Below are 20178 nucleotides of genomic sequence, written 5' to 3' on the forward strand. Positions count from 1 at the left end.
GGCTGATGTGATTAGGTCCTATGATATGTGGACAAAATAGATATGTGGACAGAGTTGGCAACGGGGTTTGTTGCAAGGATGGGTTCCTGGGTTAGTGTTTTTGTTGTGTGGTTGCTGGTGAGTATTTGCTTCAGATTGGGGGGGCTGCCTGTCTCCCAAGATCTGTGAGAGTGGGGGATCGTCCTTCAGGATAGGTTGTAGATCCTTGATGATGCGCTGGAGAAGTTTTAGTTGGGGGCTGAAGGTGACGGCTAGTGGCGTTCTGTTACTTTCTTTGTTGGGCCGGTCCTGTAGTAGGTGACTTCTGGGTACTCTTCTGGCTCTGTCAATCTGTTTCTTCACTTCAGCAGGTGGGTATTGTAGTTGTAAGAATGCTTGATAGAGATCTTGATTGTGTTTGCCTCTGTCTGAGAGGTTGGAGCAAATGTATCTTAAGAGCTTGGCTGTAGACAATGGATCGTGTGGTGTGGTCTAGATGAAAGCTGGAGGCATGTAGGTAAGTATAGTGGTCAGTAGGTTTCTGGTATAGGGTGGTGTTTATATGACTATCGCTTATTAGCACTGTAGTGTCCAGGAAGTGGATCTCTTGTGTGGACTGGTCCAGGAGGAGATTGATGGTGGGATGGAAATTGTTGAAATCATGGTGGAATTGCTCAAGGGCTTCTTTTCCATGGGTCCAGATGATGAAGATGTCATCAATGTAGCTCAAGTAGAGTAGGGGCGTTAGGGGACGACAGTTTTCTTTTTAGGGTTGCTCAGGTAATTGTCTGAGATTAATACCTTATGTCTATATTTTTATTATGGCAGGGGGAAGCTGTAAATTTGGGAAGGATTCTTGCTGCAGCCAGTTGTTAGCAGCATGATGTTAAATGCTGCTTAAGTTTTATTAATGCAAATATGTCCAAATGCTCAGGCAATAGGCTCATGTTTGTGTAAATCAAATAAATAATGGGCAACAGAAGCATGGCTGCAAACTGGATGCTTTTAGAACCATAAAACCTGGAGTGTGGCCATCTATCTACACCTTCCCCCTTTTTACTTTTGCAAGGACATGATGCCTTTGGGAGATATTTGAAGGTAATGATGTTGCAGCCACTTGATCCTCATTTGGCTCCCTGCTATTCGTAATGCACAGGTCTCGCAACATTTCCACAAGGTCAACAAACTTCTGCTGTGCTAGTCATACAGAGGAGGCTGATTCCAGGGTCGAGGGCTCTGTGCCAAAAATACCCTGCCCCTTCCCCCTTCAATCTGGGGCTGACAGCTTGACTTAAACAAAATCCTCAGCCTGCTAATATCTACTAATCAAAGATGTATTTGTTTATTTTAAGAGTCTCACTTTTTCTCTTATGTAGGAGGAATAAAAGAGGCCCACAACTACAAACGTGCACTATATTTTGAATAGCTAATACAGATTCAAAACCAAGGTGAGGTGAACTTTAACAACACTTTCAACTGAGCTTTCACAGCATTTAGCTCCATTTTAGAGAGCACTAAGTGACTGCTTCTCCACACCACACCTACTGTTAGTGGGTATTCTATTACTGGATGCTTTTAGAACCATAAAACCTGGAGTGTGGCCATCTATCTACATACACAAACATACTTAAACAGCAATGCAGGTCAGGAGGACCATCCTGCATGCACCTTGCACAAGTTTTCCACTCCTATCCACTTTATGCAATGTTTATTAATATATGAATATGGGTTTTTTTTCTGCCCTAGTATGGTGACACACTGAGAAGTTACTGTTATTTTCACAGATCATGGCTTTTTCTGTGGGCTGGACCATAAGACACATTTCTGGAGTTAGGAGGCAAAAGAGCATATATTCTATCTTTAAAAACCAAACTAGAACTAAACAATGCCAGAAACACACACAGCCTCCTGATAAAAATCAGTGATTTATAACAAAGGTTACCATATTGCAGCAGAAAAGACAGGACCAGAGCCTCAACTGGTATAAAGCGGCATAGAATCACTGACTTCAATGGAGCTACACCAATTCTCACCAACTGAGAATCTGACCAGTTATATTAGCAAAGGACACAGAGAAGCAGAATTATGACAAGTGACCCTTGGCAGAGATGTCCAAGGTCTCGAGCATGGGCTTATGAAATACCTACTCTGTATACGTTCAAGGCCTAACATGATTCCAAACAAGTAAATGAACGCTGTTTAACAGTCACCTTTGGAATTCTAGGTATTCCTGTGCAGAAGTCACAGTTTATTTGCCTGTATTATTCACTATTTACAAGGCTGATCTATTTAATGAAGGCATCTCAGGATCTTTTCCTAACAGTATTAAGTATTTTTCTGTTTTCTTGACTTTCTAGGTACAGATTAGATACAGTCAGGCACTTGTTTCCTTCATCTTTAATCCACGGACCTGTCCTACCAAGGGCATACAGATCCCAGTGCAAACGACTCTATATTAATTTATGTATCCTAATTGTATTGCATGCAATGAGCATCCTGTGGAGTGAAGGCTGCTCTCCTTAACACTCAGGGCTGCTCCTGCAGCTGGGGATCAGGATCCAAAGGAATACGTCTATGCTGCCGCCTGTGCTGGCTGCATGGAGGGGAGGTAGCATAGGAGCAGTTTTAGCACAAATATCACCTGAAGATTCCTTCAATTAGAAGAAATCCTCCAGCAGCCAGATGCCTGAGCTTTAAGATTGTTCTGTGCTGTCAGAATGGTGCAAACCAGTCACACTACACTGGAGACTCAAGAGGCAAGTATCCACTGTGATAAGGCAGGAATTCCACTTTATTTTCTAAAGAAATGACATTTGTTTCCTAGGGTTGGCAAACTGTCCTTTAGTGGACAAGTCATGTGTTGATAGCACGGCGGGGGTGTAGAAGGCTGCCCTACAGTGTCTGAAACTGGCAAAAGCAGGGGCATGGACATTAGAAATAATCACTATTTTCTTTCTTCCTAAATGCAGGTCCAATTTGCATACTTTCAACCAAGCTAATAAACCTGGAACGATGTGTACTGTGTCCCTGTGTATAAGTCATTACAAGAAATATACAGTTTTGCCCTGATGCTTCGTTTTCCCCCGGCAATCCAGCCACACTTCCTCTATGCAACGTCTGCAGTTGACTTGGTATGCTGGCCAGCAAACGTCTCTTGGTGAACATTGCTGTGCTCCAGCTGAATCCCAAAGGACATGAAAATGTTTCCAAAGGTTGCATTATGCTGCAATTACAGCTAACGTTATTTTCCACAGGCAATGGGGATTCACCAGTTTGTAACATACCTCTCAGTTGCTATAGGTAAAGCCCATGGAAGTCAATGAAAAAACTCTTATTGACTTAAATGGACTTTGGATCAGGTCCTAATTGCATTGTCTTGCGGCAGTGCCTCCCCTCACCCCCTGCTTGTGCCAAAGCACGTAATACTACAGTCATAAAATTCAAGTGCTGTCATCTCTGTGGACCATACATTGGCGCACTGCTGTCATTATTCCTCTTCTAATGGGGTTCAATATACAGCTGTGTAATGATATCCCTAGCCCTTCTATCTTCTAACCATATTTAGAGATGACAATATGATGATGCTTATTGATATATTATTTAATTTCTATAATTCTAAGGATAAGTACTTCATTATTCTTTGAATATTAAACTTATTAGATGATTGAGTTAATTTTAGAAGTGTTTTCATGTAGTTAATCGACCTGGACTACAAATGTATACTAATTATAAATACTCTATGCTTCACGCATATTTGCCCCTTTAAAGTCAATAATAATTGTACAGTAAAAGCTTTGTTATCCGGCAGGTTGGGAGAATGGGGGTGCCAGTCAGTGAAAAATTCCAGGTAACTAAGTGTTATGCTTACCAATGGAATACCAATTTTCAAAGAATTAAAATGAATAAAGTATAAAATGGTATACAGGTACTCACCAATCCAGTAGTTGTACTGCATTGCAGAGTGGTTGGTTTCTTGAAGCGCTTAGGTGTATACATGTAAAGTTTTCTATACAGTAGGTTATCTTATGACACTACATATCACTATGTGTGGCGCATGACATACACCCAGATCACTAAAAATACACCTAACACTAAAACTATACTGAACATAATTGAATCTTTTTTTGATGATTCAGAAGGCACTTCAGGATCTTGCAGTGCTCAGGGTCGTCATTATCAACATCAGTTATCACTGTAGATGTAGACTGGGTAGGAGATTGGGCTGAATCTGTCTGTAATGACCCTATGACACACCCTGGAAGCTGCTTTTTTGAATAAATCCCTGATACCAGCTTGCTTACTTGTCTTCTGCCTCTTTTGCATAAAAGTAGAGTGCAGAATGTGCAATTGCAGAATGTGCGGGGCAGTATACTAGTCCCAGTTACTAGATTGAAGATTTGTATTGGGAGATATCAGAAATGCTGGTTAATAGAGCTTTCTGGTTGATAAAGTGCCGGATAACACAGCTTTTACTGTTATAATTTGAAGCATATCACTGAACACAGTACCAAGTTACAGCGTGTACAGCAAAATGATGGTAACACTGCTACCCAGCAAGCAGTTGGCTTAGTCCTCAAAGTGACTCAGACCATCGTATGGTACCGCCAGGGCTTCAGTCCTCTGCCCACTGCTGCTCTGTCTCACTTCGAAGGGGATCTGGCAGCCTCTCTGCTGCGTCCAGCATGCAGCTCTCTGTGCTGTGGGGTTTTCCCAGGCAGTTGTGCCCTTCACATTACTGGGGCCATTTTGGCATGATGGCAAATATTTAAAAAAGCAGCAGCTCAGCACTACTTCTGCCTCCACCAAAAGGAAGATAGTCTATATGTCTCTCATTGAAATGCCATGCGTAGCTATGCTAGCATACACTGCCCTTCTAGCTATTTCATTATTACTGATATTAATCTGTATTACTATCTCTGCGAACTTATCTCAAATACCTCACCTTTACATAGCCACAAAACAGGTACAGAGCAGACGGTGGCAGCAGAAGCTTACCAACAGTACAATGCCAGTCTGCTTCCATCATACTTCAAGAGACCACTTTGTATGCACATTGTCACTCTGTTGTACCTTACCTGACGGAATAGCAGCTCCTGTTCAGCTTGCCTCTGCCCTGGCTCTAGTTCCGGTGGTGGTTCTGTTTCTTCTTCATCACTCTCAATGGGCTCTTGCTTCACCTGCACCTCCTTTTGGCTTGAGACTCGGTCACTGTATGGCTCCTCCAAAAGTGCTTGGTGTTCTCGTAACTCCTCTTCCGTCTCCTCAGGGTGGCTTTCATGCTGGCGGGCTGGCTCATTCGGTTTTGGTATCATCTGAAAACATCCCAGAGGTTAACTGATAAATAAAGTGTAACACATCAGAGTTAAAGCTGACTGTGCTCTCAACTAAAGAATCAACTTAATGAAAGCAAAATAAAAAGTGACTTAGCATTTCTTACAAACTAGCTCCAAAACAAAAGGATAATTATAGTAAAGAGAAAGAGACTGGGTTAGCCTATTCATCTCTTATCAGGGAAACATGTCCTAAGTAACAATGATCCTCTTATTTTGTTGTTTGATTTTTCTCTCATGAAATTGGAATCCCCTAAAGCCTGTATGCTTTGCAGGTCTGCTCCACTTCATTCAACGTCTGCAAGGAAACAACCATTTGGCAGTAAAAACCCAGAAGCAAACGAGTGACAGATTTGTTCTCGTCTGGGTTTCCTGTTTGCCAAGCCTCTTTCTGACATACCCATAAATTGCATCTTACAAAATCAGATGCCTTCCTCCTGGTTCCCAATGAAGCTGAAGTCGAGTATTTTAGTTGCTATGGGAGAGAAAAGTTGCGCTTGGTGATTTGTACCACAACTACAAAAATAAACACCAAGATTCATGCTGCCCTGCACTTAGTCAAGTGCTACTAGTAAGCTTGTTTCCTCCAGCGGTCACACTCACTTTGCAACCTCAAATCCCAAGTGTTTGGGAGTCCAAGTGACTGTGACCCCAAGAGCCCCTCCGTACCAACTGGCAAAGGGTTTCCTGTTCTGTCAGCAACTCCTACTGCTCCTGACAAACTCACTACACCCAACACATTGCTGTCACAGAATCTATCTATAAAGTATATCATCTGAGGTATCAAATGGAAGCTGGTGACACACGAGTCACTAATATCACTGTGATGTTTATGTACTAACACTACATGAGGAATTATATATACATATTAATTAATTAATAATAATAATGATAAGGCTTTAAAGTCTGTAACCAAACAAAGGGAGAAACAGGTTTCTTCCAGTCCATAGGTAAAGTAGTTATCTCTATGTAGGCAGATTAAGCATTGTGAGACAAAAACAATGGGAGCTATATTGGCATGCAAAGTCAATAGGGAAAACAAGTTGATGGGGGTGGGTGAGAAGTGTGAGCACAATATGGTGGCAGTACACCAGGCACAACCAACAGGAATGCATTTCAAAGGTCTACTGGATATATCAAGGGGTGCAAGGAGAAAACCATTTCGCTGAGGATGCTATTGGCAGAGAGCGGTGATTCATGAAGGAATGGATCCTGGATTGACTGAAAACCAACAAACTCTGCAGAAAGTTTCTCACCCTTGAAGTCTGCTTTAGACGAGGGTTGTAGCCTATTAGGTCAAGTCTTAGTGCTGGTCTACACTGGAAATTTACACTGACAGAGCTACTTTTCTCAGGAATGTAAAAAATCCACACCTCTAGCGGTGTAGTTAACCCAATCTAAGGTTATGTCTACACTACAGCCTATGCTGGCAAAACGTAGGTCACTCAGTGGCGTGAATATTCCACCCGCCCTAAGCAACATGAGTTACACCGTCATAAGCATTCATGTACACAGAGCTATGTCAGCAGGAGAGCTCCTCCCCCTTGAGGTGATGGGGGGGTGGGGTATTATCCCTATTATGCAGATGGGAACTTTGGAGGTCTGGGCGCAGGAGTTGAGGCTCGATGGGATGAGGGTTCCGAGTGGGGGGGGGGGTGATGCTCAGAGGGGGAGGCCCAGATGCACAGGGGTTGGGTGAACAGGGGGAGCAGCTCCCTGTACAGTGACCCCTCCCCACACCTGGAACCCTCCAACCAAACACCCCGCATCAGGAGCCCCCTGCATCCAGAACCCCTCTACCAAGCCCTCTGAACCTTCACCCCACTGACTCTCACCTCCTGCATTGGGAGCCCCCCACACTCAGAACCCCACTGAGCCCCAACCATCTGCACCCTGACCCACCAAGCCCCACTCCCCCAGCTCCCATCCACCCCCACCGAGCCCTAATCACCTTCACCTGAACTCCCCCACCGAGTCCCTGTGCATCCAATTTCCCCCCTCCCCATACCAAGACTCCCCACCAAGCTGCCCGCACCCAGATTGCGCCACACAGAACCCTGGTACTTGAGGGAATTCTGCACCAAAAAATTAAAAAAATTTAAATTCTGCATATTTTATTTGTTCAAAATAGCACAGTAACACCATAAAAATATAATCATACCATTTTCAATTATTTTGGTAATTTATTTCAAAATACTCATCAGCAAATAATTGAAAATGGTGTGATTATATTGTCTTATTTTGACAAATAAAATATGCAGAATTTTTAAATACTGTGTGCAAAATTTTTAATTTTTTGGCACAGAATTCTTTCAAGGGTAGCATATGCATAAGGTGGGTGAATTAAAATTGCACAGTGAACTTTATTTCTGGCATTTCCTACCTTCTGAATGCTTGACTTTGCAACCTTAATGTTCTTTTAATGTAAGGCAATTTGCCAGTGGGCTTCAGATATTTGCTGATGGTGAAGGAATAGTAAGATTAAGGAATCCTGGGTTCCATTCTAGGCTCTGGAAGGGAGTGAGCTCTAGTGGGTACAGATTCTTCTGCCCATCTCCCTCCCAGCTAGCCCTTATCCCAATTCTGTCTCTTTCCCACCCCTGGCTCTTTCTCCCAGTCCCACTTTCCTTGCCCACCCAGACCAAGTTTCCACCCCACCTGCTTCTCAACCTAGTTCCAGTCTCCATGCCTGGCCAATCCTAGATCCTTCCTCCGGGCTTCTTGTCTGAACGGTCTCCCCCACCCATCCCATATCAGCTCCATGCACCAAGCCTACCCACTCCTTATCCCAGTCAACCCCTTCCCTGGCTCCTTGTCCTAGTCTCTTTGATGAGACCATTCCAGTTCTCCCACACACCACGAGCTCCTTGTCAGATATGTTTGCCTTCCCCTGCACACTGGTTTCTAGTCCTAGTCTCTTTGTCTAGCCAGTCACAGTCTCCTCACAGCTCCTCATTCGAGCTCAGTGTTTTCCTGTCCCAACAGGCTCCTAGTCCATCCTCTGCCCTTGTGTGTCTCATCAGCTGTTTACAGATTTCTCGCCCAATCAGTCTCCAACTCCTTATCCAGCAAGTCTACTTTCTCCCTGACACCCCTTCAGGCCCAGTCTCACCAGACTTCTTGCCTTAAGCTATTCTTTTCCCTTTCCCCAGCCCATCACAGCAGAGACAGGCTCTCAGTTCCAGCGCTCAGCACCACCCTGGTTCTGAGCAGTCATTACAGGGAGAGCATGGTTTTGCCCCTGTATCTCTAGAATGAAGCATTCACAGTCATTCTGTGGGGCAGACGAAAGCATTGCTTCACCATATGTAGGAGCTGTGAGGAGATGGTGCATGCTCAGCTGCTCTGTGGGGATAGTACATGTTCAGTCAGCGCTAGGAGCTGTGAGGGATGGCATGTCCTCAGCTGGGATGGCACATGCATAGGCCGGTCATCACTAGGAGCTGTGAGAACTCATTCTGTGAGGACTGAAACTTTGGAGATTTGAGCAACTAAACTCTAGGGATGGCAAAAGGCACGTCCGTGCACAGAAGCCACCTTGCATTCAAATTTCAAGTCCCTGCTCCAAAGAATGGGGAGGACTAGAAATTTTAAAAAATTCTGGCAACATTTTCTTTTAACATCGGCAACACATGTTTTTCCCCCCAGCCTTGTTCTCAGAAAAGTTTGAACTATTTTGGCAGAAATTTTCCAAAAAATTCATCCTGAGGCAGACATCTGACATGGAAAATTTAAAAGCAAATGGTAAAAGTTTGGCAAAACCACAAGCAACTGAAAACAGAGTTCCATGAGTCCTGCCTATGATTAAAAGACAATAATCCATTACGTGATTTTTAGTTATGCTGCTACGCTACACAGAAGGACCCTAAAATATCTGAACGTTCTGAGAATAATTTTTCCATGTACGCATTTGGATGTTATCCCAGGGATAAAACTGCCACACGCACAATATGTTAAAGCATTTTAACTCATTATTTTAACAAGTAAAACAAATGGAAATTGTCCTCATTCAGCTATTTTTTCCCCTCCCCCTTTTTCCATGGACATGACACATCACAATTTTAACTAGGTCTGAGTTCAGGCTACTGAAAGAGGCATCAGTCTGCACAATATCACACACACACTTCAAACTCCTGGGAGGTCTAAATGAAAGCCTCAATGAGTTCAGTAGGTACGTCACAGTGAAGTCTTTGGACACTTACAAGTTTTGGCAAGGGAAGTCTTAAAAAACTAAACAAACAAGCCACTGAAGTGCAATTTACTTACTAACAAAGAAACTGAACCTACTGCCTGCTTCCAGCAATCCTGATTTTGAACTTCACTACACAAAGCATGTTTAGAGTGAGGTAAGGGAAATCTCCATAGCAACAGCAGCTCCACACCACATCAGTATGCTGGCCTGAATGAAGTCCAGGGCTGGCACATGCATAGCGTAGTGGCAAATATCCAGAAGTACAAGATTGACGTCAGTAGCTTGTGTAATCATCCCAACTTAGCTTTATTCTATAAACAAAGTGTTCGGGGGCTTTTCTTTCTTTAAATTGTGACTCTCTCTTTTACTGGAAAGATTTTATATGGGCCACCACTCAAGCAGGCTAATCCAGCTTCTAGTAGTTATATTTTCTCATATAACTGGAACAGTGAAAATATTTGGAGAAATGTCCACCCGAAATGGAACCACAGCACTCTGAAAAGCAAACTGGCAGTCTGAGTTTTCTTTCAGAATCTGTCAGTGTGGGGGGATTTTTTAAGAAACCACAACTGGGGCTCCTTGAGAATTTTTTTTTTTTTTTTTTTTTTTTTTTTTTTAATACTAGTACAAGTATGCTGATTAGAACAGAACTAAAAAGAATTAAACATTTCTGATCTATCCCCCAGTCGGAGCAGCTTTCTTTTTATTGTAATGACTAACAGCTGACTTTACCTTCCAAAGAAGTGGGGCAGATTAGCAGCTGGGGTAAACTGCCATAGCTCCAGTTACACCAGCTGCGATCTTCCCCCATGTGTTTAAAGGACAAGTTTTAAATTCAGATTCTATCCTCACTTATGCAAACCATTTTGTCTTTGAAGAAACATACCTGCACAACAAGTTGAAATAACCTCTTCTTTGCTACAGATAATCTATCTCTACACCATAATCTATTTGACCTGCAAAGCGAATGCAATATTTGTGTACTGATGAACAGCTTTGTACAACACAGGTATACTTATCTGCTGTTCTCCAGGTGCTTCATGGAAAGTGCGATAATACTTAAAACACAGATTGCACTTTCCAGCTTCAAAGCACTTTATAACTATTAACTAATTAATACTCACAAAGCCTCTTTGGGCTAGGAGAAGTCCCCATTTTCAGATGGGGAAATGGAGGCAGAGAAGATAAAATGATGTGTCCAATGGCATAGGCGGGGGGTGGGGGGTGCTGGCATTGGAGCTGGGAATGGAAGTCAGGAATTCCTGGCTCCCATTCAAGTGCTCTGTCCCATTACTCTCTCTCAGAAGATTATCCTGGTGAGCAAACTTTAAATAAATCTGAACATCCTCTTGAGTAGAAACACCCCTTCCCCAATTAATTTTTAGTTTATCATCAATGGACTCTTTTACTTTACTTTTATTTTATTACACCGCTTTACACTACACTCTTTCTCCTCCTTCAAGCAAAATATATGTACAATATATCCATTTCCCCCTACATTCCTTGAGAGCATTGTATGCTCTCCTCTCTAAAACTGGATAAGATGCTGATGTGGAAGGCACCATAAAGAGTTTTGAAAATATGATTGGAAAACCAGTAGCTTAAATTGTACTTCCTTTCCCAGCATCTGCATCAGAGGTATCATTTCTTACCTAGATGATGATATGAATAAACCACCGTATGTAACCCAATATATTTCACAAAATTATGAAAAAGAGATCTAAGGATGAAAAGCAATTGATTATATTGTTAGAGGCCATACATATTACAGTGAGAGAAACCATTAACTAGGAACGTTAGCTAAAGGCTGCATTAAAATTGCATGAGCAAGAAAGCATTTACAATCAGTGTAAATGTAACAAGTGTAACACTACCTTGTTAATGTGAAGTTGCTGTTGCTGGAATTGCTGTTTGTGTTTCTCCAGGAACTGTTGATGCTGTTGCTGGATCACTAACTGCTGGAGGGCCTGGGCATTCTGGGGAAGGGGAGCAGACTGCGTGCGCCCCAGGGGGCGGTGTTGCCGGAGTTTGTGTATTGAGGGGGAGACCCGATCTGCACCAACCAGAGACTGTGCATGGAGGGGCAGTGGCCCCAAGCCTGAAAGATACCAGTCTGAAGATAATATGGAGGAAAAAACAGCAGAGAAGAAAAAAGGAAGAAAGGAAGGGAGAAAATGGCTATTGAGTACTCCAATGGTGACAATAATAGACATATTGTTAAAACCAACCACCTTGTCATATTTGCAGCTGAAGTATCATCCCTTAAAAAGTAAACAAGAAGAGAAAGTAAACAGTTACCATTAGAAAAAAGAATGTTTGAAATACTCCTGTGATATATGTATACATTTTAGCGCTTCCAGGGAATTTATAGCAGGTCTGGGAATTAACAGTGAGATCTGAAGTCTTTTATCTCTAGATCGCTGTTTGGGTTAAGATCATGTTGCTGGAATCTACAAGGAGTTAAAATCTGATAGCTGAACTATGTGAAACGACAGTTTTAAGCTTAGTTCCAAGTGAAAAACTGTCATCACAATACATCACAACTGGTATCCTCACTCTTTTGGGCCCTCTGAGTAGAAACACTAGGGATAGAAGAGGCATAGAGATGGAACTACCTTCTCACCCCAGATCAGGGTTACACACACTGGGGAAGCTTGCATTGCCACTGCTGTGCTGTACCTACTCTATAGAATAAACTGGAGATGACAACTTCCGGTATGGTAAACCCAGCACTTTCCAGGAGCATTAAATACAATGTGCCCTGTCAATCTAGCCAATTCTGCCTCTGATAAATAAATATGGTCACCTCAGTATTTTGTATACTTGGAACATGGAATGCAGTGAATATTGAATTAACATTATACAGTTAACTAAGGCAAAAATTTTAAGATTGACCACTGTATATTTTAGGAGGTGGGGAAGATGTTTAAAATACGTATTTATAGTTTTTAGTTTAAACTAATATTTAGCGGTAATAGTGCTGTTGAAATTAATGCCAGGATTTCCTGGTAAATATTATTTAAGGTTATATAAAAATCTTTGAATTCATCAGCATTTTGGACAGCTTCATGCTATTCTGCATTACTTATGGACTTACAGTTGCTAAATCATTCCCCTGAAGCATTTCAAGAATATGAGAACTATAAAAATCTAGTACCATTACTGCAGTTAGGACAAAAAAGTGAATTACTATGGGGCAGGCTGGCATGGCTAAACATGTACAGGGATTTCCATTGTCATGCCATGTATTCATACACACCTTCATGAAATAGTCACCTTTTTGTGTGGAAACGTTCACACTTGGTTTTTGCCCAACCGGGAATGTTTTTGGAAGATATTAGCAAAATTCTTTCAGTTATTTTCTTATGAGAAGGGAAGAATATACACACATTTATACTGTAAAATATCTAAGGACACTTGTTAAAAAACTACATCAAAAACAGCCTAAGTATAAAACTTGAAATAAACAGTCTGAACAGAGGACCAATGCCTTTGTTTTGCTTTATTTTAAATGCTGCTGCTTTTGATGCAATACCAACATAACCATTTGAAAACTGAATACTGAGCATGGGCAGTAGAAAAATGTAGACACAGCTCCTAGGGGCACAAAGAATGCCCTTAACATAGTACATCATCACAGTGCCTGGACTCCATCAGCCCATCCTTCACTCTTTCCCCTGTGCTTACTGCTTGCTCTGGCCTCTTCTTCACTCCTCTCCCTCACCGATCTCTCACTCCCAGACTCAGCAGAGGGCCTCACTGGAGAACACTCTACTGCTAACTCCCTTTGTCTTTTAGATCAGTGGTTTCAACGAGTGGTCCCCCTTCTAAGATTTTCAGGAGGATTCAAACCTCCATTCAGAAGTTTTTAGGGGTCCGCAAATGGAAAAAGGTTGAAAACCACTGTTTTAAATCAAGGACGATCCAGGCTTAAAAAGTCATGCCGATGAGAGCTGCAGCAGTATGGCATGGGGACAGAGGCGCTTAAGTTGGGTAAGTCACAGGCTATGTAGGACTTTATAAGGAAAACACTACACTGTAAATCCCACTCGAAATCTAACAGGCACTGGTGTCCTGCACTGCCAGTGACCAACACAGAGCAGGCTGCTGCCTCTGGCACCAACTGATGCTTCTGGGTCCGCTTGCCTGTGCGGAGAGAAGAACGTGATCCCCCTAATGACTCAGAGGGATTCTGCTCCTTCTGCTACCTGGAAGGGATTGCAGGGAGCATAGTCTTAGAGTCATGTGCAGACACAGCAGGCCTGGCAGCCAGTCTGAAAGGGGCTTTGGAAGCTTTTGCAAACTCAGTTTTGGCTTGCTGGGTATTGCGGTGCTGCTCCTGAACAATGGCTGAGAAGGAATGCTGTGATCTTTGGTGACCTCTTTGTTGCTGTGGAGGGGAGAGGAAGAGTGTGGCTGGGAGAAGGGGGGAGATCTAACAGCTTCAAAGAAAACCCTGTCCACCACATTGGAGACTTTCCCCCAGTTCCAAAGGGGAACAATTTATTTCGCTATACTCTGGTAGAGCACAGGACAGACTTTTCTTCTAGCCAAGATGATGGGTCATTTTTGAATGGTAGTCAGGCCACCAGCAAAGAAGAGAGTCATAGCAGCACTTCAGAAAAACTGAACAAAACTAAAATCCAGCAAAAATTGGAGCCAATTGATTAAAAATGCCTTGAGTCCAAACTGCAGCAAAGTTAAGGAACTCTGGAGGGAGAAATGAGAGGGTTCCCTTTCCTCCTACTCTGTAGCAGATGGTGTTCGGAGCAAGGGTGGAGCACTGCCTGCTGCCAGAAGTAACCAGCTGCCAGCTTAGATATTGGCATAGAAAGTACGCTTATTAAGTTTGCGGATGATACCAAACTGGGAGGGATTGCAACTACTTTGGAGGACAGGGTCATAATTCAAAATGATCTGGACAAATTGGAAAAATGGTCTGAGTTAAACAGGATGAAGTTTAACAAAGACAAATGCAAAGTGCTCCACTTAGGAAGGAAAAATCAATTTCACACATACAGAATGGGAAAAGACTGTCTAGGAAGGAATACGGCAGAAAGGGATCTAGGGGTTATAGTGGACCACAAGCTAAATATGAGTCAACAGTGTGATGCTGTTGCAAAAAAAGCAAACATGATTCTGGGATGCATTAACAGGTGTGTTGTGAGCAAGACACGAGAAGTCATTCTTCTGCTCTACTCTGCTCTGGTTAGGCCTCAGCTGGAGTATTGTGTCCAGTTCTGGGCGCCGCATTTTAAAAAAGATGTGGAGAAATTGGAAAGGGTCCAAAGAAGAGCAACAAGAATGATTAAAGGTCTTGAGAACATGACCTATGAAGGAAGGCTGAAAGAACTGGGTTTGTTTAGTTTGGAAAAGAGAAGACTGAGAGGGGACATGATAGCAGTTTTCAGGTATCTAAAAGGGTGTCATAAGGAGGAGGGAGAGAACTTGTTCACCTTAGCCTCTAAGAATAGAACCAGAAACAATGGGTTTAAACTGCAGCAAGGGAGGTCTAGGTTGGACATTAGGAAAAAGTTCCTAACTGTCAGGGTGGTTAAACACTGGAACAAATTGCCTAGGGAGGTTGTGGAATCTCCGTCTCTGGAGATATTTAAGAGTAGGTTAGATAAATGTCTATCAGGGATGGTCTAGACAGTATTTGGTCCTGCCATGCGAGCAGGGGACTGGACTCGATGACCTCTCGAGGTCCCTTCCAGTCCTAGAATCTATGAATCTATGAATCTATCTCCTGCAGAATTCTGGGAACTGAACAGATTGGACAGCTGATCAGTGGAAACAGCTCAGCCTGCCCCAAGAGCAGCAAGGTCTATTGAAGGCCCATTGTTACAATCGACACACCTGCCTGGGAAAAAGAATTGCCAAGCACTTAGAACCAAAACCTCCTGCTGAGCTGCTCAAGACAGAGAAGGGGCTGGGGAAAGGATATGCGGAAAAGGAGAAAACATTAACGCCAAAATAGAAAATCACCTGTTTGTTCTACACGGGTAGAATATCAAGGACATACCAATATAGCAACAGTACATTCTAATTTAGAATTCTGTGTTCCGATGTTGATAATCATAAAAAAGTACATTAAGCTTCATAAAACATGTATACATTACTAAATCTCATTAAATTGATTCCCTCCGAAGCACTAGGCAAATCACTCGGCTGGTCTACACTGCGGGGTGGGGGCGGGGTGTCGATGTAAGATACGCAACTTCAGCTACGGGAATAGCATAGCTGAAGTCGACGTATCTTATTTCGACTTACCTCCCGTCCTCACAGCGCGGGATCGACGGCCGCGGCTCCCCCGTCGACTCCGCTACCGCTGCTCGCCCTGGTGGAGTTCTGGAGTCAACGGGCGTGCGTTCAGGGATCAATATATCGCGTCGGTGCCAATGGTGCACTCGATGGTGCCGGGGCTGCAGACGCCGAACCCAGTGTTGGCGCCGCCAACACTATGATGGGAGGAACCGTCGATGGAGTCGGTGCCGATCCCCTTGTCTGCGCTGACAAAGACGGTGGCCCCGTCGCCATCATCGGTGCCTGCGCCATAGTTAACTTCGACAATGGTGCTGGCATGGAAATCTGGCGTGTCAGCAGTGCCGAGGTTGGTGCCGAATCTGGTACCACTGTCAGAGGCGTTGATGTGTGGGCAGGCGCCGAGGGAAGCTGCGTAGCTAATGGTGGGATGAAGGTGGCTGAGGCTACAGAAGACACCGTGGAACGGTGACATTGGGTCCCTCCCTGGCCTTGCTGAAAGGCCCAGGGGGCCCAGAAGGGCCACTATGGTGGATTCTGCCACTGCGGAGGCCACGCCTGGGGCTCCCTCCTGTCTCTCCCAAACCTCGATCTACAGCTCCTACTTCTCCTGGAGCGATAGGAGTCGGACTCTGACTCCGAGGTCTCCGAGACTGAAGACCACAGAGGTGCCAAGCCTCGGTACCTCAAGAGTCGAGAGCTCGAGGAGCAGGTAGGCTCTGTGTCTGAGTGGGCCAGTGCTGAGGGACATGGAGAGGGGGGAGCTTGGACATCATAGCTGGCTTCCCTCTTGACTGCTCCGGGGAGTGAGGTGGGTCCACTGGAACCGGAGGTTCTTCCCTCCTTGGGGGCGAAAACGGTGCCGTAAGCTGCAGGAGGTCCCGGACGGCTTGATAAGCCTTCAGCGTCGACGGGAGCTGGAGCTGCTGTGTAGGGACCGGCGACCGTGGGGGCCCCGGACTCAACTGCCTCGCCTGGGCAGGAGGGGACGCGGCCCCAGTAGGGGATCCGGAGCTGTAGCCTGCCTGGAGTCTCACTTCTCTGGATTTAGCTGGAGGTGAGTGACTGTCTGGCTTCTTTTTCTTCTGAGGCACCAGTGAGTGGGATCGGTGCCTGCTCTCAACCAGGCCTTGTGAGGTGTCATGTCGGTGCCGAGCGTCCCGGGACGAGTCCTTTCTCGGTGCTGAGCTTGACAACGGTGCCGAGGCACTCTGCGTCGAAGACGACGCGTCAGGAGCTGGGTCTACTGAGCCCAGGTCGGAGTTGGGGCATAGAGCTGTCTCCATGAGGATCACCTTAAGACGCTCTTCCCTTTCTTTAAGAGTTCTAGGGCGGAACTCATGGCAGATCTTACAGCCATCATTTTGGTGATCCTCCCCTAGGCACCATAAACACGAGGTGTGTGGATCGCTGCTTGGTTTGCGCTTCGCGCAGGCCACACAGTTTTTAAAACCCAGGGAGGCGGAATGGGGGGAAACCCCCAACAACTCTATACTAAGAACTCTAATACTAATAACGGATACTAAGGTGATTATATACAGGTAACTATAGAACGCGCTTGCTAAGCAAGGGCTATGGGAAGTTCCAGCCAACCATCACTGGCGGTAAGAAGGAACTGAGGGGGTGGCGGATCGGCAGGGCTCTATATTGAGCGCCATGAAGGGACGACCTAGGGGGTGCCCAGGCCGACCCAACGGATGCTGCTAGGGGGGAAATCTTCTGGCCACTGTGCACATGCACACACCTGATTGGAATGGACATGAATAACACCTCTCGAAGAAGAAGAATTATTATTAGACAGACTGCTTTTCATATTACATTTTAAAATGAAAACACCTGCTTTTGGTTTTGTAAAAAGGACAGCAGCTATGCAGTAATTGTAAATACTAAACACAGTAAATTAAAAAAAAAAAAAATTCCCTAAGAAAATACCTTCTCACTGTTCCTTTGATCAAACTGGGTAAAGTTCTACTATTAAAATACTAAGATTTATATTTACAATGATATTTATAAACTAGTTTATCTTAATCCTGCCAAAATGATAAATGGTGTTAGCCTCCTCCCACCTTTTACAGATGTGTAATATGGTCAATCACAGCCTTTTCCAATGTTGTAGGTGCCCATGACATCAACAATACATGCTCCATGTCATAAACATATATGATTTCAGAGATAACTGGTATTCCCTTATTCCTTTCATGAAATTGAAATGGATTGTACCACTCTCCCAGTTAGGAGCTGCATATCTTAGCCTTTGCACACAAGCTTTGGTATGCTCACCTGTGACTAAGGGAGTTTGTGCAGTTGGTTGTTCCAGTAAGACCATGTGCTGCAGAAGAGAGTTGTGTGAAGTTCCCCCATCCCTTTCCAAAGTCGTAGAGCTCAAGTAAGGAGTGAGATGGGTGCCAGGAAATAAGGAAAGCCGCTGTTGTAGGGTTGGAATAGCAAGTCTCTCGGCATCCTGCTGTCCTGATCCCCCCTGCAAATATACAACTGGTAAAGTATTCAGCTTATGAATGAGTCAATGCAACCACAATCCCAAAGACAATATTAAACATCACTTACACTGGCGGGTCCAGTTGCAGGCAGTCCTAACGTTATGTTGGGCAAGGAAGGAGATGTGTAGAGAGGAAGCTGTGTTACTGAGCCTTCACGATTTGCTAGTCTGTGAGCCAGGCTGGTCTGGAAATTGAATTAAGAAAACTGTGACAATCAGATAATGTAAAGAGAATAGACAGGAGCTACATTTATAGTCTGCCTAATTCATGAATCATCTTGAGTATAAAGCACACCAGAAAAAGGAATGAGAAAGAAAAATAAAAGGCAAATAACTTCACTTCTGATACCAAAAGATTCCGAACGTAGGGGCTAATCTGTGCCCAGTACCCAGTCCAAGTAGATGGGATAGGCACTGGGTGGATTCACTTGTGGATGTGTAATCCTCCCACAAAGGTAACAGAGCTATGAAGAGAGTAACGGTAACGGTCGGTCTATGAAGAAAGCCTCCATGGCTCATTCGTCCCTTAAAGTACATGGCTAAAAAAGGTGGTTTTAACAAACAAATTTTACGTTACACAGGATGGATGTTCTCGTCACCAGGCCAAAGACAGTATGAAATGCATTAGTCACCATCAAGTTGTTGTTTAAAAACAAGGTAAAGCTCCATTAAAGAGCCTGGATGTTCCTCTTAGGTGGATATTTCTTGATTTTCAGGGAAGGTATGTGAAATTAACTGGGAGGATTACGTTATAGCCAGCTAATGTGGCACCACGGAAGTGTAAAAGTCATTTTTAATTTCACAGCAGTGAGTGCTTACAAATATGGACTCAAATATTTATTGTAAATATTAACTGTAGTTACTGAAAAGTGTCTGAAGCCCTGATTAGAAAATAGTTTATTTTGATGGTACTGAATTATGGAGTGGACATTGTTTTCAATCCTGGGAGTTTAAACAAAAATAAAAAAAGACATTTTCTATAACATTTCTCATGCAGTGACAGTTTTTAACTCTGATGCTTAGAAAAATGGGTATATAATGGGTACAATAGTATTTCATCATTCTACAGATCGATACATGTCAGCATGGCCATGAAGGGATTTTAATTTTATGGAGTGTTAGAGGTTGTTACCTCATATTACGCCTGATTCTATAGCACCAAAGTCAATTGGAACTTGCAATTGACTTCAAAGGGTGCAGGATTAGGCCAATTTTGGATGATGAAAAGAAAGCTAGTTATCTTTGAACTCCATTGAAGAAACTCACACTGAATTTTGCAAGATAAAGCAATGCTGTTGCAATCCACAAAGGGAAGAGCACGTGCTTAACATTTACTATTGAAAAGCAAGTCTTCTATATACAAATATTCACTGAAGAAAAATGAAGAGCGAAACTGGAATTGCTGAATACGGTAACATTAAAGTTATTCCTGTGAGACAGGATCATAGACAAGTGTAGCAATGATACCTTTACAAGATTGCATTTGCCATCTTTACAGCCAAAGACTCTGCATTTCCAAATAAATGGTTTAATTTGACATTAGTCAGTTATTCATTCCCTTTACTGTCCTACCATTTATTCACATGATACAGTAGTAAAGTCATCTAGTTCTCATATATGCTCAAGCTAAGTTCAATTTGCCAGTGAGGTTCTTTCCATTTCTAAAGTCTCCTCCTGTGTATTTGCAATCTTGTCAACCATAAATTATTAAAAACCTGTTCTATCACAAAGGTCTTGTCATCGCTGATTTCTCTGTAGTTGTTAAATATTTCCACTGGCACACACACTAACACCAAGGTAAAATGGTAAAGAACTTGTTTGTGTTTCCATTCACTTATTTGCCAGGGTGATTTTGAACACTTCTTTAGTAATGTTGCTTTAAAGCTTAAACATAATGTATGTTACAGCACCACATG

General features: G+C 43.4%; 1 protein-coding gene across 8 annotated transcripts in view; it reads right to left on the minus strand.

The window, feature by feature from the left end:
- The window catches only part of HDAC4 (histone deacetylase 4), a 439923-nt gene that overhangs the window by 80675 nt on the left and 339070 nt on the right, over nucleotides 1-20178 (minus strand). For 6 of the 8 annotated variants that reach the window (XM_054043726.1, XM_054043721.1, XM_054043723.1 and 3 more), the window contains 4 exons: nucleotides 18331-18447; nucleotides 18046-18244; nucleotides 11376-11614; nucleotides 5055-5291 (listed from right to left, as the gene is read on the minus strand). In XM_054043726.1, the coding sequence (XP_053899701.1) occupies nucleotides 5055-5291; nucleotides 11376-11614; nucleotides 18046-18244; nucleotides 18331-18447 (792 nt within the window). The remainder of the gene's footprint in view (nucleotides 1-5054; nucleotides 5292-11375; nucleotides 11615-18045; nucleotides 18245-18330; nucleotides 18448-20178) is intronic. The other 2 variants (XM_054043725.1, XM_054043724.1) reach the window with 1 other exon arrangement.

This window comes from Malaclemys terrapin, chromosome 11 (assembly GCF_027887155.1).
Source record: "Malaclemys terrapin pileata isolate rMalTer1 chromosome 11, rMalTer1.hap1, whole genome shotgun sequence".
Lineage (NCBI taxonomy): Eukaryota > Metazoa > Chordata > Testudines > Emydidae > Malaclemys > Malaclemys terrapin.